The sequence below is a fragment of the Oryctolagus cuniculus genome, chromosome 17 (genome assembly GCF_964237555.1).
Source record: "Oryctolagus cuniculus chromosome 17, mOryCun1.1, whole genome shotgun sequence".
In the NCBI taxonomy this organism is placed as follows: Eukaryota; Metazoa; Chordata; class Mammalia; order Lagomorpha; family Leporidae; genus Oryctolagus; species Oryctolagus cuniculus.
The window spans coordinates 35,316,681-35,343,098 of NC_091448.1; the positions used below are offsets into that span (position 1 = coordinate 35,316,681).

At 44.7% G+C, this 26,418-nt stretch overlaps 1 protein-coding gene across 4 annotated transcripts in view; it reads left to right on the forward strand.

The window, feature by feature from the left end:
• RPS6KB1 (ribosomal protein S6 kinase B1) overlaps nt 1-26,418 on the forward strand; it is a 222,813-nt gene that overhangs the window by 136,676 nt on the left and 59,719 nt on the right. For 2 of the 4 annotated variants that reach the window (XR_011383241.1, XR_011383242.1), the window contains exon 16: nt 22,704-22,875. Coding sequence is in view for 2 of the 4 variants with exons in the window: in XM_070059928.1 (XP_069916029.1) it covers nt 22,704-22,815 (112 nt within the window). In the remaining 2 variants the exon portion in view is untranslated. Of the gene's footprint in view, nt 1-2,680; nt 2,700-22,703; nt 22,897-26,418 lie in introns of those variants that run through there. The other 2 variants (XM_070059928.1, XM_070059936.1) reach the window with 2 other exon arrangements.

Consider the following 26,418-nt stretch of genomic DNA (forward strand, 5'->3'; position numbering starts at 1 on the left):
TTTTAAAGATTTACTTATTTATTTGAAAGTCAGAGTTAACAGAGAGAGAAGGAGAGGCAGAGAGGGAGGAAGGGTCTTCCATCCTCTGGTTCACTCCCCAGTTGGCCACAATGGCCGGAGCTATGCTGATCCGAAGCCTGGAGCCAGGAGCTTCTTCCAGGTCTCTCACGCTGGTGCAGGGGCCCAAGGACTTGGGCTATCTTTTATTGCTTTCCCAGGCCACAGCAGAGAGCTGGATCAAAAGTGGAGCAGCTGGGTCTTGAACCAGTGCCCATATGGGATGCTGGCACTGCACGTGGCAGCTTTACTCACTATGCCACAGTGCTGGTCCCTGTCCTCTACTTTTAATTCAACTGTTGGCATTGGTTTGTACAAAAAAGTTCATATAAGGATACTTAGAAAAGCAAGTGTGCATTTGCCTGTTACCTTTGTATTGGAGTGGGGGGAAAAAGTTAGGTATGCCATTATGAATCCTGTGGACATTGTCCAGATAAACTGATCCATAAGCAGTTGCTTTCAAGCAGATCTTAACATGTTTATAAATATAGCTATTTCTTCCAGTCCCATTCTTCCCCAGATCTGTACTCTTTAGAAACATTGCTGTTTTACTAAACTTTTATTGAGAGCCTTAATGCCATACTTCAAAGACAATCGTTATAATGTTGAAAATGAAAGGTTAAAATCAAACTACAAAGATTGTTTTCATTTTTTTAAAGGTTTATTTATTTATTGGAAAGTCAGAGCCACAGAGAAAGAGAAGCAGAGGTAGACAGAGAAGAGGAGAGAGAGAGAGAAGAGGAGAGAGAAAGAGAGATCTTCTATCCACTGGTTCACTCCCCAAATGGCTGCCACAGTCAGGGCTGGGCCAAACCAAAGCCTGGAGCCAGGAGCTTCTTCCTGGTCTCCCACGTGGGTGCAGGAGCCCAAGGACTTGAGCCATCTTCTGCTGCCTTCCCAGGTGAATTAGCTGGGAGCTGGATCTGAAGTGGAGCCACACACACACACACACTGCAGGCAGCAGCTTAACCCTCTACAATACACAACAAAGTGTGGACTATGTTCTCTAGAACAGAATGAGCCTGTTGACTTGAGAGGATTCAAAATGTAACAGAATCTTGAAGCCTGTCACAGAGGACCCCCAAACTTATTAAAATCCTTTGTCCATGGCAGAAACCACATGCTAGGACTAATTTACCAGGGCAGCAGAGAGAGAGAGAGAGAGAGAGAGACTGGGTTGGCATGTTGGCTGAGTGGGGAGCTTCCTAGCCCTGGAACATGGCCAGGAGTGGATAATGACCGTCAGGATCTGGCAGGTCAGGAATGGGCCACACAGGTGCTGGGTGGGGCAAAGCCTGCATTTAAGCAAACACAGGTAAATCCAGCAGGCCCAGGCAGACGGAGGGGCAAGGGTGGAAACAAGAATAAAGAAGTGGTGGAGCTGAAGTGGGCAGTGGGCCCACCTCTGAGGAGGATTCTAAGAGCGAAGACATGGTGGCCAGAAATGGGTGGAGAGATGGGGTGAATAAACAAGGTCAGGATCAGTTCCTGCTCTGTGAAATGATGATAATAAAAGCTACCTCAAAGGTTGTTGAAAGACATAAATAAGATAATGCCTTTTAAGAGTTCTTAGGACGAGCTAACCAGACATGGGTCCAGGACAAGAAGGGGTGGAAACGCAGCAAGCAGGAATCAGGAGAGGATGCCCAAGATTCTTTGGCTGTTTATGGGTCCAAGATTTCCATTCAGTGCTCCCCACTTCACCCCCCAAAAATCTCAAGAGACTTCTGAGACTGGAAACTTTGCCTTTTGGCTAACACCAAGTCTATGGAGGTGAAATTTCCTTACCACAACTAACAGTAAGGTTGGGTCTACATAGTAAGCCCATCCTGGTAGCCCTAAACTACTGCACGTCAGGGGTGATTTGCTTCCATCTGCTCAGCATTAAGTCCCAACAGAGAATAACCTTGTAAGTCAAAGGGACCACAATAAAAGTAGTCCCACAAGACAGCGGAAATCGACTACAACATCCCTGTAGTTGTCGTCTATTAGTGTGTAGCAAATTGCTCCAAAACTTAGCAATTGAAAAACACACATTATGTTGTAGTTTCAGAGGCTCAGAAAACCCAGAGCAGCTTAGCGGGGTGGTTCTTGATTCAGGGTCTCTTAGGAGGCTGCAGTCAAACTTCACCCAGAGGTTCAAAAACTTTCAGGTTTGGCTGAGTCTAGAAGATTCACTTAAAGCTTCCTCATTGACTGTTGCCAAGAGATTTCGGTCCTTTGGCATGGAGCCTCTCCATGGGCTGATAAATATCTGACAGCCAGCTTCCCCTGAGCAAGTGACTCAAGGTGTAAAGAGTTACACCATTTTGCCTTTAATGACCCTGTCTGCAAGTCCTATCCCTTCTATTCATTAGAAGTGACTCATTAAGTCCAGCCCACAATCAAAGGAGGGAATGACACAAAGGCGTGAATACCAGGGGGTTGGGATCACGGGGCTTCCTCCATTCCCTAGAAGATGTCATCACATTTTAACACAAACACTTCCAGAGATGGGTAGCTGGTTTCAGAGGCAGCCCAACCCATTTCTGAAGAGCAATGTAGTTTAATTTATAACAAGTGAACATCTCCAGCAGCTTCCATACATCAGTCCTAATTCAATCACAACATGTTCTCTCACAAGATAATCATGCGAATATTTGGAAACACGTCAACTTCTCAGTCATTGGAGAGACAAGCGACTCAAATTATTCCTTCGACCACTCCTCCTGCGGTAAGGGTTTCAGTCTCTTTTTCATTCTGATTTCTTGCTTGTGGGGCAGAGCTTCACTCTATTTCAAATCGCTCATGGAAAAATTAAAGGGTAAGTTTATTTAGGCATAAAGAATATTGAAATGCATGCAACAGCTTTTTCAAAATATGCATTTCCATGAGCTTTTTGAATACCTGTGTATATGGGCAGTAACTTACTGGGCAACAGAAGGAAAGGCAGGATACAGGTGCCAACTTTGGCTGGGAGTTACTCCAAGGGCTTTCTGCTGCTTCTCAGGCCGTTGATTACTATCAAGCTTCTGGTTCAAGCACACTCCTAATTGTGTTGCCAGCGAACCATGCATTCTGCATGATGAACCTGTGCAGTTAATTTTTAGATCAAAATTCAGGATCTATTATTTATCTTTGTTAGATTGTTCTGTCTTTTCTTTCACTCGTGTAGCAGTTTCAAATGACTTACATGTACACCTATCACGTTTTCCAATGATACAATACTTTGACAGCAAGCTATTATTGGCAAGTTAATTTCCTGAGCTCTGAGATGTCAATGATTGTAAGATGCACCATTGATTCTAATAACAGTTTTCCAGGAAAAATAGCACTACATTATCCAAATAAATCAATCATAAGAGATGGATCCTGATTGCAGAAGTATTACGATACGAAAAAACTTTATGCTGGAATGAAAGAAAAGAGATGTTGGGTGGTGACAGCAGCATTCAAAAAGATTCTACCAGACTAGAAAAATTGGAGATATTTGAATCAAGGCCAAGAACATAACCCCACCAAAAGGAACTTTATTTATTTAATCATTCCTTCCTTCATTAAAGTGTTCATGGCACATCTGCTCTGTGTCAGAGGTGGTGTAAAGCAAACATGAGTAAGATGTGGACTCTGCCCTCCGGAGCTCAGTTTTTGTAAAAGAAAAAAAAACTGCCTTCAAACATAGTTTCCACTGCTTTTTGAGCACAATATGTTGTTTCTCATTCATCCTGAAGTTTCTTTAAGCCCCGAGTCAAATTTTTACCTTCTACTCGTATTTGATCAGACCTTGCCTGCCAAATGCAGTGGATTTGAGACTAAAGGCTTAACAAATTCGTGGTTTGGGTACATGTCCTTATGGGGCCTCAGCTTTCTAAATAAACCATGTAACGCAGGGGACAGAACAATGAAGGGACTGAAGGCTTTTCCCCCTGGGGTTTCTTCTGATTAAAAACAAAGTTTAGGTGGGGATTGGGTGGTCATTTGGTGCAGTGGTTTAACTGCCACTTGGAACAGCTGCATCCAGAGTGCCTTGAGTTTGAGTCCTGGTTCTGCTCCCAATACCAGCTTCCTGCTAATGTGTACCTTGGAAGGCAGCAGGTGGCAGCTCCAGTCATTGGGTCACTGACACTTATGTAGGAGACCTGGATTGAGTTCCTGGCTCCTGGCTTCTGCCTGCCACAGCCCTAGCTATTGTGGGCATTAGGGGAGTAGATCTATCTACCCCTCTCCCACCCGCTGCTTTTCAGGTAAGTTGAATAAATGAACAAAACACTAAATAACACATATAAATGAGTAAAGGAAATATTGATGAGTAGATGTAAAGGTGGGTAGATGTCTAGATGGATGGATGAATGAGTGGGTAGACAGATAAACAGGCAGACACCAGGAGAGCAAATGGAGCAATTATTTCTGCATCTTCCAGAGATGCCAAAACTCCTGCTGAGACTTCTACATCAGTAAGTAAAGGGAAGTTCTTACTGAAGGATGAGATGAGTGGGACATAATGCGCGAACCATTATCACCTGCTTTCTTTCTCAAATTGTAAGCAGAGAGCTGTAGTCTAACTTTCCTAAATTTCCTGAACACAAGGAATTTTCTAAATTCATGACTGTATTTACTTCCTTGCATCTTTCACATACCGTACAATCCATACACTTAAAGTACGCATTGAATGGTTTTTAGGATAGTCACATATTTGTTCAAGCCAATTCCACATTCAGTTTTATAATTGAAACCCTACACCCATTCACCTCCATTAAGTAACCCCCCCCCCCCCCATTTACTGCAGCTTCTCAGCAGCTTTAGGTATCCACTGGTCTACTTCTGTCTCCATGGATGTGCCTACTCTGGACACTTCACATAAGTTGAATGTTAGGTGGTTTCCTTCTTTCACTTAGTGTAATAATTTCAAGGTTCATCCATACTGAGGCATGTATCAGCACTTAGTTCTTTTTGTTACTCAATAATGAATATACACATTTTATATATCCACTTATCAGCTGATGGACATTTGAATTGTTTTAGCTTTTTGACTATTATAACTAATATTATTAACATCTAAGTATCAGTTTTGTGTGGACATTTGCTTCATTTCTCTGGGGTGGAATTGTGGGTTATGTGGTAGCTGTATGTTTAATCTTTTGGGGACCTGCCAGGCTATTCTAAAGCAGTTACAGTATTTTACATTCACAACAGTTGTGTGTGAGGGTTTCAACTTCTCCACATCCTTATCAACATTTGTTATATCTTTTTAACTTATATTCTAGTGGGTATGAAGTGGTATCTCATTATGGTTTTGATTCACATTTGCTTGTTGGCCATTTGTATGTCTTTTTGGGAGAAATGTCTGTTCAGGTCCTTGCCCATTTTTAATTGGGTTATTTGTATTTAAATTTTAAAAAACTTTATTAATTTATTTGTGATGCAGAGGAACAGAGAGAGAGAGAGAGAGAGAGAGAGAGAGAGAAAGCCAGCTTCCATCTACTGGTTCATTCCCCAAATGGCTGCAACTGTGCGTGCTGGGATGAGGCTAAAGCTAGGAGCCTGGAACTCAATCCAGGTCTTCCATGTGGGTAGGGGGAACCCCATTACTTGAACAATCATTGCTGCTTCCCACAGTCTGTGTGTTAGCAGGGAATCAAACCCAGGTACTCATCTATGGGCATCCTAACCAATGTGTTAACCATTAGGCTAAATTCCTGCCACACTATATTTTTATTATTGAGTTACCAAAGGTTTGCTTCTCAGTGGCAGAAAGAATTAGAAGGATGTCACCCCAGTGCTTATATTCTTTTCCTTGCTTTTAATTCCAATGACACTGACTAGACTCTTTCACATGGATGGCATATAGAAAAGGCAAAGCAAAGTCAGGGATACAGCAAGCTGCTCAAATCCTAATTTGCTGCCAGCAGAAAGAAGAGTAGTGTGGCCAGATGAGGTGGCAAGATGTTGTGAGACAAGCAGAGTTTTTGACAGGGAGAAGGACGCTGGGAGAATGCTGGGTACCCTGCGAGTTTACAGTCTTGGCCCAGGGCATCAGCTGTGGGAGTGAGAAATCCTACAGATGAGATAGCTTATTTGTTGTCATCATTTGCAACAAACTGTGGAAGACTGAACACTTGCCGGTTTTCAAAGTGAGTACAATAATAGTCTGTGTAGTCATTGCAGGCAGAATCCCAGAATGGCTTTTTTAAACTAGGTAGTTTGTGGGGTGGGTGTTTTGCACAGCAGTTAAGATGCCAGTTGGGATGGCCACGTCCCATATCAGAGTGTCTGGGTTCAAGTCCTGTCTCCTCTTCTTTTTTCTTTTTTAAGATTTATTTATTTTTTGAAAGGCAGAGTTATATAGAGAGGGAGAGGGAGAGGGAGAGGGGGGGAGAGAGAGAGAGAGAGAGAGAGAGAGAGAGAGAGATACCTTCCATCGCTGGTTTACTCCCCAAATGGCCGTAACAGCCAGGGCTGGGCCAGGCTGAAGCCAGGAGCCTGGAACCCCATCCAGGTCTCCCACATGGATGGCAGGGGTCCAAGTACTTGGGCCATCTTGTGGTGCTTTCCCAGGCTCATTAGCAGGGAACTGGATTGGAAGTAGAGCAGCCTTACTTGAAAAGGTTCCCATATGGGATGCCAGCGTCACAGGTGCCCCACTTTGCCAGAACACTGGCCCCCTGGCTCGTCTTCTGATGACAGCTCTCTGCTAATGCACACCTTGGGAAGAAGCAGGTGATGGTTTAAGTAGTTGAGTCCTGTCACCTCTAAAGTAGACCTGGACTGAGTTACTAGTCCCTGATTTTTGCCCAGCTGTTGTAGGTATTTGGAGTGAACCAGCGGATGGGGGTTCTCTATACGTCTGTCTGGCGGCCTCTTTGCCTCTCAAAATAAAGGAGGTTGTGGTTATTAGGAAGAGGAGTGACCACCAGGAGATAAACGGGTTCACCGTTCGAACTGACACCAATTTGTTAGTAATTCTATATATGTGCTAGTGCCATTTAATAGTGGGCAGTACCAACTCTGATAAATTACATTTTTAGGTTGAAAAACAGTATTTGAATGGACATATTTGTCATAATAATTTGGAAAATTAGTAGTTCTTTCCCAACAATGGCTTGGCACTTTAACTTTGCATAAGGATTAGAAAAAGATTTTATTGGTATATAGAACAGCAGTCCCTTGTTAAATTGATTAATTAGGCCTGTTCTGTTTTTATAAGAACATAAATATTTTAGAGTAAAACCCAATTTAATAAATGAACAAGCTCATTATGATGTAATGACTTAAGTTCCGTGTTTTAAAAGTCATTACTGGAATGTGGATTACAAACTATTCAACATGGAGCCTTCAGGGGGATCTGGCTTATCTTTCGGTGATTGGAATGGCTTAAAGCTAAATATGTGTTCGTGTACAATGCAAAGTTTATAATTGGAGTCATTCCTTTTGACAAAACAATTTTGTTAAAAGGAAATAAAGTATTATGATGGGAAAATGAGGAAGAAAAGCATTCCAAGTGGGAGGAGGCTCTGACCAGGCTCCGTGTTTCTGTATTGTGTATGAACACGAAGTATGGACAGTATGGATGTAGGATGAGCACAGGTAGAAATAGCACCAAAGTGTACATGCAAGTGAAGTGATACAGTCAGCTTTAGGATAGGAGAAGTTGAAGCTAGGGCTTAAGCCATATCTATTGCATTTCACTTTTAAGAAGAGTTTTCTCAAGCAAGTGGGCTTCTCTTGTGATTTTCTGTATATTTGACATGTTTTACTAATTGAAATTTTGAAAATAAGAAAAAAAAGCCTAATTCTGATTTTCATGCTTTTTTAAAAAACTTTTTTTTTAATTTGTTTTTATTTCTTTGAAAGGCCGAATGTGTGTGTGTGTATGTGTATGTGTATGTGTATGTGTATGTGTATGTGTATGTGTGTGTGTGAGAGAGAGAGAGAGACATGCTGGTTCACTCCTTAAATGACTGCAATAGCCAGGGCTGAGCTGGGCCAAAGCCAGGAGCCAGGAACCCCATGCAGATCTCCCGCATGGGTGACAGGGACTCAAGTATGTGAGCCTCACCTGCTGCTCCCAGGTGCATCAGCAGAGAGCTGGAAAAGAGGTAAAGCAGCGGGAACTCCACCCAGCCCTCTGGTACAGAATACAGGCATCCCTAGCACCCGCTTACCCACTGCGCTGCAACCCTGCCCCCAGGATCTGCATTGGCAGGAACCTGGAGACAGAAGCCGGATCTGGATAGCGAACCCAGGGACTCTGACGTGGCACATGGGCATCTTAACCACTAGGCTAAACGCTTTCCTAAAGTAGCCAAGTGTTTACCATCTTTTGATTCAAGAACATATTTAAATAAAGTTTAAAGGGTACCTGAGGAGTTTGTTTTTAGATTCTTAGCACATACTAATAATAACAAAAGTTACAGTTTTTTAAGCAAATAACACACATCATGCAAGTTGCATTATATACACTGTCTGCTGCTCTCCCAATAACTAGGAGCAGAAGGTGTTTCCTTCATTCCCATTTAACAGATGGCAAGGTGAGCTGTAATTCCAAGCCATCACTGGTGAGAAAATATGCTAAGTGAAAACTCAGGCTTTCAAATGTCAAGTTTAATATCCCAAATATCGTTTCTCAAGCAATAGCTTTCTTTTTTCCCAAGAGTTATCTCTACATTTTAATATGTTTACTTGAGAAAAATCAAAAAATATGGATAGGGAAAAAGATAAAAATTGCCTGTAATTTCACTATCACCAGAGATAATTACGACTAGCATTTTGATGAGTGCCCTTTCATATGTTTTCCATGCATAAATTTGTATGAACTTTCCAATGCTTTGAGAAGAAACTGTCAAGAATTTCTCTGGTATTAGTATTGCTTATGATGCATAATATAGAATAAATTAAAAGTTTGGCTTTTATTCCATGCTTGTCTCTATATATTGTTTCAAGCAGTTTAAGCTGGAGAAAAACTTTTATTTCTAAAAAGCTATGAAACATATAGAAAAAAACTGATAGGTTACTTTTTAAGAAATCCTGGTGTTTCTTACATTGCTATATCTGATACAAAGACCAACTGGGAAATTAATACATCACATGTGCCAGCAAACTGTAGAAGCAATAATGAGCATGCTACCTTGTGGCAGATAGCTTCTCTCAAAGAACAGGTGGGCCTTCATTTTAAGAAAAAGGGAAAACGGCTGATAAAATATGAGAGCCAGTGTTTCAAAATTTAAAATTCTATCAGGCGGTTGAAATCCAAAACGCTTGAAAAGAAAAGCAAAAGTTAAATTGGGAAAAGGTACAACTTAGTATTGTATTTAAAAATCCATACAGATCTCTTGTATTTTCCCAGATACCTTTGCTCCAGGTAATATGACATGCAAATGATCGGGACATCTCTGCTTTCATTCCTGGCACAAGTCCCCAGGAGAAACTAAACATTCTTTAATAAACATTTATTAAGTACTCTCAAGAACAAGGAATTAATGCTTCATCAGTTGCATAAATCCAAAGTAATAGTGCAATTTTAATTTAATACTCTGTGTTAGAAATCATTTGCAGGAAATATTGATTTCTACTATTTTTTTATCTCTTCCAAGACTCAAGGCTACAGCAGTTTATTGTGCTTTCTTTTCTTGTTTAAACAAATAGTTTAATTTTTTATCTTGCAATTTTGCTTTCCTTGAGGAGGGAACACAGTCCCATGCAGCTTCCAGGCCATCCAGATCTCACATCTGCCTCTGCTGTGGCAAGAAGGCACCCGGCGCTCACGCGTGTCAGCCAGCCCCGACGCATCCCCTCGTGTCCCTGAGAAAACAGGGTGGGGAAGGCAGCTTGCAAGTTGCCTTTCCTCTGCTGACGTGAGCGAATTTTTAGGGCTGTCAGATTCAGCAAGTAAAAATGCAGGGCACCTGGTGAAATCAGAGCTTCAGGAAAACGTTACCTGGGACAGACTTACACTAAAACATTACGTTGCTATTGATCTGAAATTGAGGTTTGAGTGGCAACCTATATTTTACCTGGAGACCCCGTGCACTCATCAGCAGCGGTTCCTGCCTCACAAGGATTTAGTTGTGTTCATCTTTCTCTCTGGACCTCTGGAACAGTTCTCAGATCAATGGTAGTGGTGTCCAGTACTAACATCAGCAGCTCTCGTTCATCTCTTCTGGGAAATAAAAAGGTAATGCAACTATCTATCTCTTCCCAGAAAAATGCACACCAACAGAGCATTTTGCACCCAATTTCAGGGTCCTAAAACCTGGCACCCTGGGTTCTAGTCCTGGTCGGGGTGCCGGATTCTGTCCTGGTTGCTCCTCTTCCAGTCCAGCTCTCTGCTGTGGCCCGGGAAGGCAGTGGAGGATGGCCCAAGTGCTTGGGCCCTGCACCCGCATGGGAGACCAGGAGGAAGTACCTGGCTTCTGGCTTCAGATTGGTGCAGCGCTCCAGCTGTGGCAGCCGTTTTGGGGGGTGAACCAATGGAAGGAAGACCTTTCTCTCTGTCTCTCACTGTCTGTCTCTGCCTGTAAAAAAAAAAAAAAAAAAAGACTGTGTCACCTGCGCCGTCTCACCCTCCCCCACGTCAGAGCCCTTGGGGCAGCGCCTTGTGTCTGTATGGCATTGTGAGTTACGGGAGTGCTTTCTTCCTCTTCTTGGCAGCCCATTTCACGGATGAAGAGATTGAGATTAGGGTTGAGGAGCAACCACACACTCAGTATTTATGATCAAGACTCAAATACAGTTCTTTCCGTTTCAGCTGCTGTGCCCCTGTGCTCACGCCCTCCTTTTTCATAAGTCTTCCTTCGTCCACCATCACGTGTCTGCTGCTTTTCTGGGTGGACGTCAGGAGGGGTGTTTGAGAAAAGCCTTCAGCTGAGGAGTACTGGGTGCTAGTCTTAGTTCCTTCACTGAAAGGCTGTGTGGCTTTGCCCGAGACACTTCTCTCTGTGGCACCTGTCTGTACAGTGAGGGAGCGCATGAGTCCCTGTGAGAGGTGCTCGTCTGGGACTCCAAAGGCCGGCTTCCATCGTCCCTCTTTCCCTAGTAGGCCTCAGTGATACCTGTTTTTGTGACCTCTGCTATGCAGAGATGACAGACAAGTGTGTTGGAGGTGGCAGTTGAAAAGGCTTAGTAGAGAGAGAGAGAGAGAGATGAAATTGCTCTACTTCGAGCATTCCAGGACCTACAGTGGGGAAGAGCTCCATTGCCACTTAAGCAGAGTGTGAGAGGGGCCTCACGGCACAGGGCAGGGCATGAGACCCAGCGCTCAGACCCTGCCTTTGCAAGGAAGCAGAGCATCGCTGCAGTCGGATCCCAGGTTCATCACTGCCCTTTGACAGAGACTGGCGGAGACGGGGCTTGGTGGCCGAGGACCCCACTCAGACCGTCAGTCCTGCTCAGCCTCCTGGGGCTCTTTTCCCACTTGAGGACTTAGAGAGAAGCTCTTTCTTTGAAGTTCAAGAGACGACAACCTTGGATGCTACCCCTCAGTGCCTAAAGGAGAGCCTCACCGAATTCCTGTTCCAACCCGTCATCACTTTCCCTCTTCCCTGGGTCCCCTGGATCCAGATTCCAAGTGCCATCGCCTAATAAACTTCTACCCCTAACTCATAACCTTAAGTCAAAATCGCATGTCAAGAAATACCTTGGAAGTTAGTTCAGTGGGGTTGCCAATTTGGGAAAGTTTCTAAGAAAAGCTAAGAAACCTGATGGACACGCCTCACCAGCACAGTGGGAAGTGCTCACGTGGCTTCCAGAGAAAGTCACACGGGGAACTGCTCTCAGACAGCCCAGGTCTACAATGGGACCTTGGTGGGTGGGCCTTAGGGTCATACCAGTTCCTCCATGTGAATGTGAACCATTCTCAAGACGTGAGAAGCCATGAGAGTTATGTCTGTAGACTGTCTCCCTCCTCTTCTTGCTACACACTTCTGCCATTCAGAAAGCCCAGTTGTTTTCCTTCCTATTCTCAAGGCAGCATATGAAAGTTGTCTTTTGTATCTATTGATTCTTGGATTATATTTGAAATTGTTCATTAGCTCGCAAATAATTAACTGCCAAGATACTTACACGTATTACACACTGGGGCCAGCATTATGGCACATCAGGCTAAGCCACTAGTTGGGACACCAGCATCCAATATGAGCACCAGGATGAGTCCTGGCAGTTCCACTGCTGATCCAGCTCCTTGCTAATATGCCTGGGAAAACAGCCAAAGATGAACCAAATACATGGACCCTCCTGCCCCGATTGTGGGAGACTCGGATGGAGTTCCAGGCTCTTGGCTTCAGCCTGCACTAACCCTGGTTGTTGCAGCCATTTAAGAAGTAAACCAGTGGATGGAAGATCTCTCTGTCTCTCTCTAATTCTGGCTTCCAAATAAATAAATGAACCTTAAAAGAAGAAGTATTAAACACCAGTTTCCTAATGGATATATAACAATGGGCATAACTATAGGCATAAATCTTGCCTTCAAGGAGCTTAGAATGCCTGAAAGAGATAAACAGGCAATTATAATTTCATTCACAAATGATTATATATAATTTGTGAATGAAATTATAATTTCATTCATAGATACTGGGGGTACAGCAATAACAATACAAATGGAAATCTATGCTTTTAAGATGTATTTATTTATTTATTTGAAAATCATAGTTACAGAGAGAGGAAGAGAGAGACACACATATACATACATACACAGAGGAGGGGAGAGAAATAGAGATCTTCCATCTGTTGGTTCACTCCCCAGATGGTTGTAATAGCCAGCGCTGGGCCAGGCTGAGGCCAGGAGCCTGGAAATCCATCCAGGTATCCCACATAGGTGGTAGGAGCCTAAGGACTTGGGCCAACTTCTGCTGCTTTCCCAGGCAAATTAGCAGGGAACTGGATTGGAAATGAAACAGCTAGGGGGCTGGTGCTATGGCATAGTGGATAGCAGGTAAAGCCACTGCCTGCAGTGTAGACATCCCATATGGGCGCCAGTTCAAGTCCCAGCTGCTCCACTTCCAATCCAGCTCTCTGCTATGGCCTGGAAAAGCAGTAGAAAATGGCCTCAGTCCTTGGGCCCCTGCACCCATGTGGGAGACCCTGAAGAAGCTCCTGACTCCTGGCTTCAGATGGACACAGCTCTGGCCATTGCAGCCAACTGGGGAGTGAACCAGCAGATTCTCTGCCTCTCCTTCTCTCTCTGTGTAACTCTTTCAAATAAATAAATAAATCTTAAAAAAAATAAAAACAGCTGGGACTTGAACTGGTGCCCACATGGATGTTGTCGTCACAGGTGTTGGCTTGACTCACTGTGTCACAAAGCTGGCCATAGAAACCTTTACTTTTTAGTGGAAAATATATTCTAGTCAGGGGTGGTGGTGATGGTAAGTATTCTGTAAATAAATAAATAAGTATAGAGTACACAGTCTGTTAGCAAATGATAGGTTCTATGGAGAAAAAAAGGGAAGAAGGGTAGAAAGGGTAGGAGTTGGGGTGGGTTGACTTTTCATAGGATGATTAGTGAAGAATGAATTTGTTTATTTATTTATGTATTTCTATGAGAGGCAGAGTTGTGGGGTGGGAGGGTGTCTTCCATCTGCTGATTCATGATACAAATCCAGGACCCAAGAGCTTTTTAGGGGTCTCCCACATAGGTGCGGGGGCCCAAGCACTTAAACCGTTTTCTGCTGCTTTCCCAGGCCATTAGCAGAGAGCTGGATTGGAAGAGGAGCAGCCGGGACACAAACCAGTAGCCATGTGGGATGTCAGCACCCCAGGCATAGGCCTAACCTACTATGCCACAGCACCGGCCCCTAGTGAAGATTTCTTTAAGGAAGTGATATTTGAGCAGTGACCTAAAGTTTGAGGGTGAGGGAAGGAACCTCACAGTCTCTCTAGGGCTGGACAGATGGTGACAAATTCTTTGAATTTCTGTTTGTTATGGAAGGTCTTCATTTCACCTTCATTCATAAATGAGAGCTTTGCAGAGTATAATATTCTGTGTTGACAATTTTTTTCTCTTAAGACTTAGAATATATCTCACCATTTTCTCCTAACCTATAGGGTTTCTGATAATTCTGCTGTAAGCCTAATTGGAGATCCTCTGAAATTAATCTGGCATTTCTCTCATGCATATTTTAGAATCTATTCTTCATGTTTTACTATGGAAAGTTTGACTACAATATGTCTTGGTGAAGATCTTTTCTGGTCATATCTATTAGGAGTTTTATGTGTTTCCTGTACTTGGATGTTATTTTCTTTCTCCAAATTAGGGAATTTTTCTGTTTATATTTCACTAAAAAGGCCTTCTAATCCTTTCTTTCTTTCCATGCCTTCAGGAATTCCTAGAACCCATATATTGGGTCATTTGATAGTATCCTATTGATTCTCAACATTGTTTTTTAGCTTCCTAATTTTCTCTTCTTGTTTTTGGTTTGACTGTATAATTTCCTGTGCTTTGTCTTCTAAGTCTGATATTCTTTCTTCTGCTTCAACAATTTGGTTGTTAAGGCTTTCCACTGCATTTTTTATTTGTTCTATTGGATTCTTCATTTCATCTTGATTTCTTTTTAAGATCTCGATTTCATGGGAGAAATTTTTCTTCATGTCCTGTATGGATTTCAGTATTTTGTGCATTTGCTTCTGATTACTTCTATGTAATCTTATGATCAATTTTTTGAATTCCATTTCTTGAATTTCTTCCCTCTCTTCATCTTCACAATCTAGTATTGAAGTGTTGTGTTCTTTTGGGGGTGTCATGTTGTTTTACTTATTCTTGTTTCTTGAATTGGTGCATTTGTTGTTCAGCATTTGTGGAGATACTCAATGGTTTCTTCTTCTTTTTTTTTTCCTCTGGAAGCTTTTATCTTCATACTATGACTCTGTAGATAATTGAAGTGTTTGTTTTTAGTGAATATCTAGAGGTTTGTAGTGGGTGTGGCCAGGGAGCTCTGTTCAGTTCTCCAGGGTGAAGGGTATGTCTAAGGTGACACACCCAGGTTTGGCATGGTAAATCTCCTCTTTTTGTTGTTTTTTTTTTTTTACTCAGAAGGGAAGTTTATTCTGTTCAGCTGAACTCCTCTACTCAATGGAGACCAGTGCCTGAGCACTAGCTCCAGTGGGTATAATATTTGTCCACTCTTCCCCAAGGACCTCACAAAGGATCTGTGCAGTCCTTGGTGTTAAGTTCAGATTCCCCAGCAATGCCCCTCACCAGCTAACTAGGAAGCCCTGAGCTGTGGAGTCTCCAACAGTGACTGCCCAAAGTCCCAGCCACACCGTGAGTCCTCCCACACAGCCTCAGTTTTTTTTTCACAGTCCAGGCACAGAAGCCTCCCACAGTCATGAGCTCCAAGCCCTCTGTTAGTTCTCCCCACCAGAGTCAGGAGCCTCCACTTGGCTGGTTACTGGGTGAGGACAAGAGCTGGCACACCTGTTACATATGTCCAAAATGGTGCCCACTATATTGGTTTGTTACAGGACACCATTGTAAAGAGATCAGAGAGAGAGAAATGTGTCCCTCCTTTTTTTTCTCCTCTGGTTTGGCAGGTACATTATCCTCCAAAGGACTCTAAGCTGGGTTTCCTCTAGGCTCTTCCTGCAACTTTAGCATCAGTGGTTTGGGCTGCTGTGGTCTGCTCTCAGCTCGCTCTTTCTCTCTCTCTCTCTCTCTCTCTCTCTCTATTCCTTCCTTCCTTCCTTCCTTCCTTCCTTCCTTCCTTCCTTCCTTCCTTCCTTCCTTCCTTCCTTCCTTCCTTCCTTCCTTTGATTTACTTGAAAGAGTTACAGACAGAGAGAGAAGTCTTCCATCCATTGGTTCACTCCCCAGGTGGCTGCAACGGCTGGAGCTGAGCTGATCCGAACCAGGAGTCAGGAGCTTCTTCCAGGTCTCCCATGTGAGTGCAGGGGCCCAAGTACTTGGGCCATCTTCTACTGCTTTCCAAGGCCATACCAGAGGCCTGGATAGGAAGAGGAGCAGCCGGGACTAGAACCAGCACCATATGGGATTCTGGTGCTTCAGGCCAGGGCTTTAACCACTGTGCCACAGTGCCAGCTCTCACCTCACTTTCCAGTGCTGGTGTATAGGTTCTTGACTGCTGGAGTCCTGAGTCACAGGTGTCCACACCCTCCATGTAGGTCCACCCTGTCCCTCTAATTTGTGTGAAGTTTTCTCTGCCGTTTTCTCCCTAACTTTTCCCTGAGACTGCACTCTGTCCACTTTTTTTAAACTATCTTCTCCTGGACTAGAGCACTAAGCTCCCTCCCTACTCCACCATCTTGGAACTCCAACACAATCTCCACGCAGTGCCTGAGGAACTGCAAGGAGGCCAGGGAGGGCCTGAGCAGCATGGGCAAGGGAGGGAGAGAGGCAGGAGATGAGAGCAAAGAAGACGGGGAGAGTGCACAGGCCTTTGTACTTATGTAAGGACTTGGACTTTGACTTTGCTTAAAATGGGCAGCCACTGGAAGACTTTGAGCAGAGGAGCATCTTCACCTAACTTGGATTTTTGACATCATTTATTCTAGTTGCTATGTGGGAGTGGATATTTGGTAGGTGGTGGAGAGACGGTTGTTAGAAGAATCTGATGTGATAAGTGCCTACCTGCAGTTCTGTGATGCCCAAGAAAGGCGGACATTAAGCCCTCCAGTGAAAGGGAACAGTGGTATGGTCAGGGATGGCTTCCTAAAGGCAGTTGTTACTCACACTGAGTTTTGAAAGCGGTGGAGAAGGTAAAGGGAGAAGGTTCCAACTAAGCGAGGTTTGGGAAGAACATTGCTAGAGGGATCACATACAAAATTCAGTGGAGTTAAAGAACATGAACATGACCTATGCTGAGAATAGTAGGTAGTTGAATATGGTGACTGAACAGGAAATTAGAAGCCAGATATGAAGAGCCTTGATAATTAACACACAGTAAAGCTTTGCCCTCAGGGCAAAAGGAAGCCATTAAAATATTTGACGCAAAGCAATAACACATTCACACTGGTATTTAACTAAAGTTACCCTGTCAGTGATCTGATGTGTGGATTAGAGAGCAAGATGGGAGGAAAGGAATCCATGTGACATGGTGACATGTGACATGGTGGTTTTCTAAAGTAGGGGAATGGCAATGGCTATGGAAAGAAATTGATGGAGTCAAGGAATCAAAGCCCTAAATGTAAGAGTGCAGACTCTTAGAAGGAAACAAAGGGGAAAGCCTCATGACATTGCACTTGGTCATGATTTCTTGGATATGACACCAAAAGTACAACAAAAAAAATCAAGGGCATTGTGGCACAATGGGTTAAGTCACTACTTGAGATGTCAGAATCCCATTTCAGAGTTCCTGGTTTGATTCCCAGACACTCCATGCTTCCAGCGCATTAACTTCCTGTGAATGCACCTTGGGATTGTGGCCGAACTACTTGAGTTCCTGCCACCCACACGGGATACCTGGATGAAGCAGTTGATTCCTGGATTTGGCCTAGCCTAGCCCTGGCTGTTGTGGGCATTTTGGGAGTGAACCAGCAGAAATAAGACTCTCTCGGCCGGCGCCGCGGCTCACTAGACTAATCCTCCGCCTAGCGGTGCCGGCACACCAGGTTCTAGTCCCGGTCGGGGCGCCGGATTCTGTCCCGGTTGCCCCTCTTCCAGGCCAGCTCTCTGCTGTGGCCAGGGAGTGCAGTGGAGGATGGCCCAAGCGCGTGCACCGGCCACAGCGCGCCAGCCACGGCGGTCATTGGAGGGTGAACCAACGGCAAAGGAAGACCTTTCTCTCTGTCTCTCTCTCTCTCTCACTGTCCACTCTGCCTGCAAAAAAAAAAAAAAAAAAAAAAAAAAAGAAATAAGACTCTCTCTCTCTCTCTCTGCCTCTCAAATGCAAAAATCTTGACAGAAAGAAAAAGTGCATAAATTGAACTTCATCTAAGTTAAAAACTTTTGTATAGCAAAGGATACTACCAACAGGATGAAAGATAACCCTAGAAAATGGGAGAAAATATCTGCAGGAGACTGATGTAAGGAATTGACTCAGGGGGTATTTGGTACAGTGGTTAAGATGCCTTTTGGAACGCCCAAATCCCATACAGAGTGTCTGGGTTCAAGTGCCGGCTCTGTTTCCAGTCCAGCGCCCTGCCCACCCTGTGAGGCAGCAGATGATGGCTGAAGGACTTGGGTCTCTGCCACCATACAGGACACCCTGAATAAGGTCTAGGCTTCTGGCTTCAGCCTGGCCTAGCCCTGGCTCCTGCAGGCATTTGGGGAGTGAACTAGTGGATAGAAGCTTGATTTTTCTCTCTCTCTTCCCCTTTTAAATAAATAAATAAATACAAAAATGTCTGGGAAAAAAAAAAAACTACATGAAAGATATCCACGAGTGAGATCCCAGTGGAAAGAACGGGTCATCAAAGAAGGAGGTACCTTTCTCTGAAGGGAGGAGAGAACTTCCACTTTGACCATGGCCTTGTCTAAATATGATCAGTCAGTGAACTCAGGGGGCTTCCATAGCCTTGGCAGCTCATGACAAGAGCCTATGGTGATTACTGAGGCCATAAACAAGAGTGTCAATTTGTTAAGTCAACAACAGGAGTCACTGTGCACTTACTCCTCATGTAGGATCTTTGTCCTTAGTGTGCTGTACATTGAGATTTACTGCTATAACTAGTACTCAAACAGTATTTTTCACTTTATGTTTCTGTGTGGGAGCAAACTGTTGAAATCTTTACTTAATGTATGCTAAACTGATCTTCTGTATATAAAGAGAATCGAAAATGAATCTTGATGTGAATGGAAGGGGAGAGGGAGTGGGAAAGGGGAGGGTTGCGGGTGGGAGGGACGTTATGGGGGGAAGCCATTGTAATCCGTAAGCTGTACTTTGGAAATTTATATTCATTAAATAAAAGTTAAAAAATAAACAAATAAATAAATACAAGCACCTGGCTCCTGACTCCTGCCATCGGATCAGCGCGGTGCGCCGGCCGCAGCGCGCCGGCCGCGGCGGCCATTGGAGGGTGAACCAGCGGCAAAGGAAGACCTTTCTCTCTGTCTCTCTCTCTCACTGTCCACTCTGCCTGTCAAAAAAAAAAAAAATGTCTAAGAATTTATAAATAACCCCTACAACTCAGTAATCGCAACAAAAATGCAAAGAAATACATGTTCGGCCGGCGCCGCGGCTCACTAGGCTAATCCTCCACCTAGTGGCGCCGGCACACGGGTTCTAGTCCCGGTCGGGGCGACGGATTCTGTCCCGCTTGCCCCTCTTCCAGGCCAGCTCTCTGCTGTGGCCAGGGAGTGCAGTGGAGGATGGCCCAGGTGCTTGGGCCCTGCACCCCATGGGAGACCAGGATAAGTACCTGGCTTCTGCTATCGGATCAGCGCGGTGCGCCGGCCGCGGTGGCCATTGGAGGGTGAACCAACGGCAAAGGAAGACCTTTCTCTCTGTTTCTCTCTCTCACTGTCCACTCTGCCTATCAAAAAAAAAAAAAAAAAAAAGAAAGAAAAAAGAAATACATGTTCACCTAAATGAACATTTCTCCAAAGAAAATATGCAAATGACCAATAAACACATGAAAAGGTGCACAATGCTACTAAGCATTAAGGGAATGCAAATCAAAACCACAATGAAAGCAAGTGTTTGGCGTAAGAGTTAAGACACTGTTTGGGATGCCCATATTCCATATCAGAATGCCTGGGTTCAAGTCCCAGCTCTGCTTCCAATTCTAGCTTCCTGCTGATGTACACCCCTGGAGGCAGCAGTAATGGCTCAAGTAGTTGGGTTCTTTGCACCCATGTGGGAGATCTGGATTGAGTTCCTGGATCCTGGCTTGGGCCTGGCCCAGTCTCAGCTGTTTTGGCATTTGAAGAGAAAACCAGCAGATGGAAGATCTTTTTGTCTCACTCTGCCTTTCAAATAAAATAAATAAATGAAAATTGTAAACCTATTCATGTGATACCCTTTCACAGCCATAAGGACTATTCTTTTTTTTTTTTTTTGACAGGCAGAGTGGACAGTGAGAGAGAGACAGAGAGAAAGGTCTTCCTTTTGCCGTTGGTTCACCCTCCAATGGCCGCCGCGGCCGGCGCGCTGCAGTCGGCGCACCGCGCTGATCGGATGGCAGGAACCAGGTACTTATCCTGGTCTCCCATGGGGTGCAGGGCCCAAGGACTTGGGCCATCCTCCACTGCACTCCCTGGCCACAGCAGAGAGCTGGCCTGGAAGAGGGGCAACCGGGACAGAATCCGGCACCCCGACCGGGACTAGAACCCGGTGTGCCGGCGCCACAAGGTAGAGGATTAGCCTTGTGAGCCGCGGCGCCAGCAGGACTATTCTTATTTTAAAAAAAACTGCTGATGGTGAGCATGTGAGGAGATTAGAACCCTTGTGGATTACTGACAGAGGTGTCAAGTGGTACAGCACTGGGGAAAATGCTACAGCACTTCCTCAAAAAATTTAAAATAGAACTTACCTCTGATCCAGCAGTTGCACCTCTGAGTACATAACTGTAAGAAGTAAAAGCAGAGACTTGAATAGACGCTTATGCACTTGTTTTCATTGAGGCATCATTCACAAAAGCCAAAATGTGGAAGCAATCCAGTATCCATCAACTGGTGAATGGAGACACAGATTTTGCTATACGGAATATTTAGTTTAAAAAGGAAGAGTATTTTGACTTATGGTACTACATGAGTGAGCCTGGAGGACACTACACTGAGTAAAAGAAGCCAGTCACAGAACCAATACTATGTGATATATGCTGTGGCGTAGCGCGTAAAGCTGCCACTTGCAGAGCTACAATCCCATATGGGCACAGGTTCGGGTCCAAGCTACTCCACTTCCAATCCAGCTCTCTGCTATGGCCTGGGAAAGCAGCAGAAGATGGCCCACGTGCTTGGGCCCCTGCACCCATGTGGGAGACCTGGAGGAAGCTCCTGGCTTCGGATCAGCTCAGCTCTGGCCGTCGCGGCCATTTGGGGAGTGAACCAGCAGATGGAAGACTTCTCTTTCTCTCTCTGCTTTTGCCTCTCTGTAACTCAGCCTTTCAAATAAATAAATATTTAAATAATAATAATTAAAAAAGAGCTACCTAGAGGAGTCAAATTCACAGAGACAGAAAGTGGAATTGTGGTTGCCAGGGGCTGGGATGAGGGTGGGGAGGAGGAAATGGAGAGTTTTCCGGCTGGGCAAGATGAGAATGTTCCAGAGATGGTGGTGGTGATGGCGGCGCAGCAGTGTGGGCGTGCCCACTGCCACAGAACAGGACACCTAAAAATGGTTGAAATGGTATGCTTTGTGTTGTGCTCATTTCACCACAGTTGTAAAAAAAAAGAAATGTTTAGAGACAAGAATGCCAACACAGGGTTTGATTAGATTGGCAGGATGATGGTGGGGCAGACGGAACTGACTGTCTGAAGGAGGGAGGGCTGCAAGTTCCTGCCTGTGGTCGGCTGAGGTCGTGGCAGTGCGTTTGGGGATCTGCTGAACACCAGGGAGAAAGAGTTTGAGATGACACGATGTGTTTCATTTTGGAGCCCAAGGTGCTTGTAGGCCATCTCAGTGGTACCCAGACGGTACATGAATAGAGGAGAGGACCTTAGGGGTTTGTGCTAGGGATCAGACAGTTGCAAGCTGTTTGTTTATGGAGGGTAAAGAAAGTCATAGAAGCAAGCAGGATGCCCATGGCCATGGGTGCAGGTGAGAAAGGTGGAGATTTGGGACCAGTGCTAAGAACCATAACATAGAAGGGTTAAGGAAGAAGAGCTTAAAAGGAAACTGAGAAAGGACAACCAGAAAGGTAGGAGAGTGTGGTTCCCAGGAGGCAAGGGAAGAAGCATCAGGAAGAGGAAGTAAACAGAGTGCAGGAAAACAGCAGAGATCTAAACCCCGATTGGATTTATCACGCATTAGACACTGTAGAGGGAGGCCGCGGTGTGAGGTGGCACAGTGACCTGATGGCAAGAGGGAGCTGAGAACACTAATGTCCCCCAGGCTCTCCCCCGCTTCCCCATGGCTGGGTCCTTAACATGGGTTTTCTCTCTCTCTCTCTCTCTCTCTCTCTCTCTCTCTCCTTCCCCTTCCCTGACTCTCTCAAGGTTGATTTCTTTGAAAGACAGAGTCACAGAGAGGGAGAGAGAAAGAGACCTAGCTGCTGGTTTACTCCCCACGTGGCGGCATCAGCCAGGGCTGGGCCAGGTCAAAGCCAGGAGCCTGGAACTCCATCCAGGTCTCATGTGTGTGCAGGGACCCAAATACTTGGGCCATCATCTGCTGCTTTTTCAGACCCATTAGCTAGGACCTGGATTGGAAGTGGAGCAGCCAGGACTGTGACTGGTGCCCATGGGGGATGCCAGCATTGTAGGCAGCAGCTTAACCTGCTGCACCACAGTGCTGGCCCCGTGTTCTCAGTCTTTGGAGCGGCCTCTCCTGCACCTGCCCATTCCCTACCTGGTAAACTGATGCTCCTACCTGGAAGTGGTCACAAGTCACCTTCTCTGTGATGCTGTTCCCATTCCTCTTCCAAGGAAAGACTGAGACATAAAAACAATAACACTCTGCCACCACCCATTAGGTGGGGTGAGGGAGAAACCAATATTTTATTACTGTATTGAAAAAAGAGAGGTTCCATCGCTCCTACGGCTGAGGTAGAATCAGAGTTCTTTCAAAAAGAGATCTCATTTTTCTGTAATTCTTGTCCTCATTTCTATTTTTCTTTTGCAGAGTACTGAATCAGACTATTTGGGAGATGTACCAAAGGATTTACAATTTAGACTTTGTGCAACGGTTTAAAATTCATTCCAGAAAAAACAGCTTGGCGCCGTGCATGATTTGATTTCAGAATTTCAGTTGACTTCATCTGCAGCTGCTCATGGCAAAACTAATCAACAGACAGGTCAGCATGGAAGAGGAGGTTTTAGTTTTCTGGTTTTGGTATTTTAATTTCCATCTGGGGCTGGCATTGTGGCGTATTAGGTTAAGTTGCCATGCTGTGACACTGGCATCTCATATGGACACCAGTTTGAGTCCTGGCTGCTCCACTTCCAGTCCAGCTCCCTGCTAATGCGCCTGGGAAAGCCACAAAACATGGCCCAAATGCTTCGGCCCCTGCACCCACGTGGGAGACCTGGATGGAGTTCCAGGCTCCTGGGTTCAGCCTGGCTCAGCCCCAGCTATTGTGGCCATTTGGAGAGTGTACTAACAGATGGAAAATCTCTCTCTCTCTCTCACTCTCTCTCTGTAACTCTGTAAATAAAATAAATCTTAAAAAAATTTCCATCTGAAAGCACTGTCCCCTTTAGTGCAAGCATAGCCAAGTTATCTTGTAGCAGGAAGATAAAAGGAGCTCCGCACAGAAACCCGAGTTCCCCGGCACTTCTCAGGCTTTTGTGACGTCACATGTGTGCTCGTGCCCAGGTTTCCTCTCCTGAATGTGTTTCTGTCCCTGAACAGACCCTGCCCTCCCTGCGACCCTCCCAGCCCCGCCTTGCCTCCGTCACTGATTTCTCTGTTTGCTGCTTGAGGTCTTCACGGTGCCCAATGGGCCTTCCGTAAATGAATGAATACTTGCCACGGGAAGCTGGGAAAGACCAGTGGCACTTGGCCTACATATGGGACATCAATAATAGACCCAGAGCTCACTGTGCAGAGCTGCCTTTAAAAAGAAAGGTGAAAAAGATTTATTTATTTATTTGAATATCAGAGTTATAGAAAAAGAGGGAAAGACAGAGCTCTTCCATCCACTGGTTCACTCCCCAAATGGCCACAACAGCCAGAGCTGGGCCAATCCAGAGCCAGGAGCCCCATCTGGGTCTCCCACATGGTTGCAGGGGCCCAAGCACTTGGGCCATCTTCTACTGCTTTCTCAGGCCGTTAGCAATGAGCAGTATCCATATGGGATGCTTGCAGCACAGGCGGAGGCCTAACCTACTACACCATAGTGTCAGCCCCTTAAATATTTCTTATTAAATATGTTAACAACCCTTTGAGGCAAGTGATATTAGCCTCTGTTTTATAGGTTAAATAACTAAATTCAGAAAGTCTTAGTAAGTCCGTGATCCCTGGGCCAGGGAAAGATGGAAGTGCCCTGAGTCCACTGCTGTCTTCTCCATCATACCTCCTATTCATGGTTACACATCACACACCTATGGAGCTATACGGAGTGAGGGACACTCGGGCATTACATTAATTAGGACTTTCGTTTGATATTCCAGAAATCAGAGAGTAATTCTCTCCAGCTGCAGCCCTGAAATGGAAATACAGTAACGTTAGGCATAAAATTGTATCTTGATTTCCCCCAAGGAATTTCCCTCTCTCATCCTCATAGTAAGCATTAACAATTAATGGGAAATGCTTTCCAAACCATATAGCTTCATTCTTAATATTTATGATGCCCACAAAACATACAAACATCTGTTCTGTGGAGTGATAGCTATTAAAGCACACTTAAGTGCCAAGCACTCTCTCTCACGTAGACGAGTCAATGCTTTAAGCACTTGCCCCTCTGGAGTTATCTAAACAGCAAGGATTCCAAGAAGATGGGAGGAAGACAATTTTAAATTCAGCCAAGGAATATGAGTTCGTTTTATCATGGCTGAAAGCACATAGTAATTTTAAATAGATCAAAGTTATTTTTAAATGGTTGACATGATCTTTCATATTAAGGATGACTGCACCCCCAAAGCTGAAGGTAAGGTTTCCCTCAGAGAAATCAAATTAGAAAAGACTCCAAAGGTGACGGATGAGATCATCCATCAGCAGGAGTGACAGACCTAAGAAATCTGTTAAAATACGACTGCCAAGTTGGGCACACCCAAACTGCAATCATGGTAGCCTAGAGTGCCCAAAGGAGCAGGCCAGGAAGGGGATTATTACTAAGGTAAAGGATTCTCTGCCTGGCAAAAGGCTGTGTGTGAGGAGGAGAGTGCTCTGTGCGGGTCTTTGATAGCACAGTTGAGCTGTGGGAGCCAGCACCTGCACACTATGTCCTATCTGACAATAAAATTTCTTGTGGTTAAGTAGCAGGCACATGGATGGATATATGCCATCTGACAAATGTGAGCTGCTCTGTGTATACTATCAACGTTGTCTGTAAGGATTTATTTATTTTATTTGAAAGAGTGACAGAGAAGGCAGAGAGAGAGAGAGAGAGAGAGAGAGATCTCCCATCTGCTGGTTCACTCCCCACATAGCTGCAACATCCTGGTCTAGGGCCAGGTGTCAACCTGGAGCCAAGAACTCCATCTGGGTCTCCCACATGGGTGACAGGGTCCTAAGTACTTGGGCCATCTTCTGCTGCCTTCCCCGGGCGCATTAGCAGGAGCTGGATTGGAAGGTGGAGCAGCCAGGACTTGGACCAATGCTCCAATACGAGATGCCATTCAGGAGCAGCAGCTAAACCTGCTGCAGCAAAGGCCAGCCCCTATCATCAACATTTAGATCAGTAAAACTGAGGACCAGGCTTCCAACCCAGCAATCACGTGTCAGTAATGCTACCTAGTCATTCCTAGCTGATATTTCTTCAAATTGCAAGAAACACACTGTTCACATAATAGCTACCACCACCACCACCGCCGCCATCATGATAACAAAATTATGAAAGTGCTAGCAATTGGTGAACACTTATCAAATATCAGGTACACTTCTAAAGCTCTCTATAAATTACCCATCGAGTCCTCACAGCTATCCCATGAGGCAAAAGGTGAATGTGATGCAGGGAGGTTATGTAATGTATGCTGGGTCATGTGCTAGTGAGTGCTAGAGGCCTGAATTCTAACCCAGATAAACTCTCTGCTCTCTTGTCCACTCCTGGGGAGGCTGAAGAGAAGGGGGAGAGTATGTATGTATTTAAATATACATATGGAAATAACATGTTCAAACAGGTATTTTTGGTTGCAAGATATAAAGTTTTACTTACTGTCAAATAAAATGTTGGGTGAAGTTCACTGTGAGTAAGTGAACTATTATTTTATCATAATACCTGGTGTTTATCTTGACTTTTGCATCCATTACAATGCATTGTATGTATCTGTTCGTATACTCAGTGTAATTATCCCGCTTGAGCCCAACACATTTGTGATTTTTTTTTCTCTTTTATTTACTATTATATTCCTGATGCAAAGAACAGTGACAAATGGTAGGAGCTGAAGAAATATTTAATCAAATAAAAAGTAGGGTTGGGGGCACTGAGCCAGGACAGGACTGAGAGTTTGATGATTGCAAAAAGAAACACAATCAGCTGGAGATCATGGGACCTGACAACTGGGAAACAGAACTTGTTCTGTTACCCTGCCTGCCAGCCGCGGCTCTTACCTCGCCCCGCTTTGCATTTATATTTCATTTTCCTTTGCTTCAAGTGGGCTTCCTTTGCTACTCGTGCTTTCTGCGCCCCCATAATTTTTACATTTGTGAAACTGATCTGTTGTGAAGCCAATCTCAG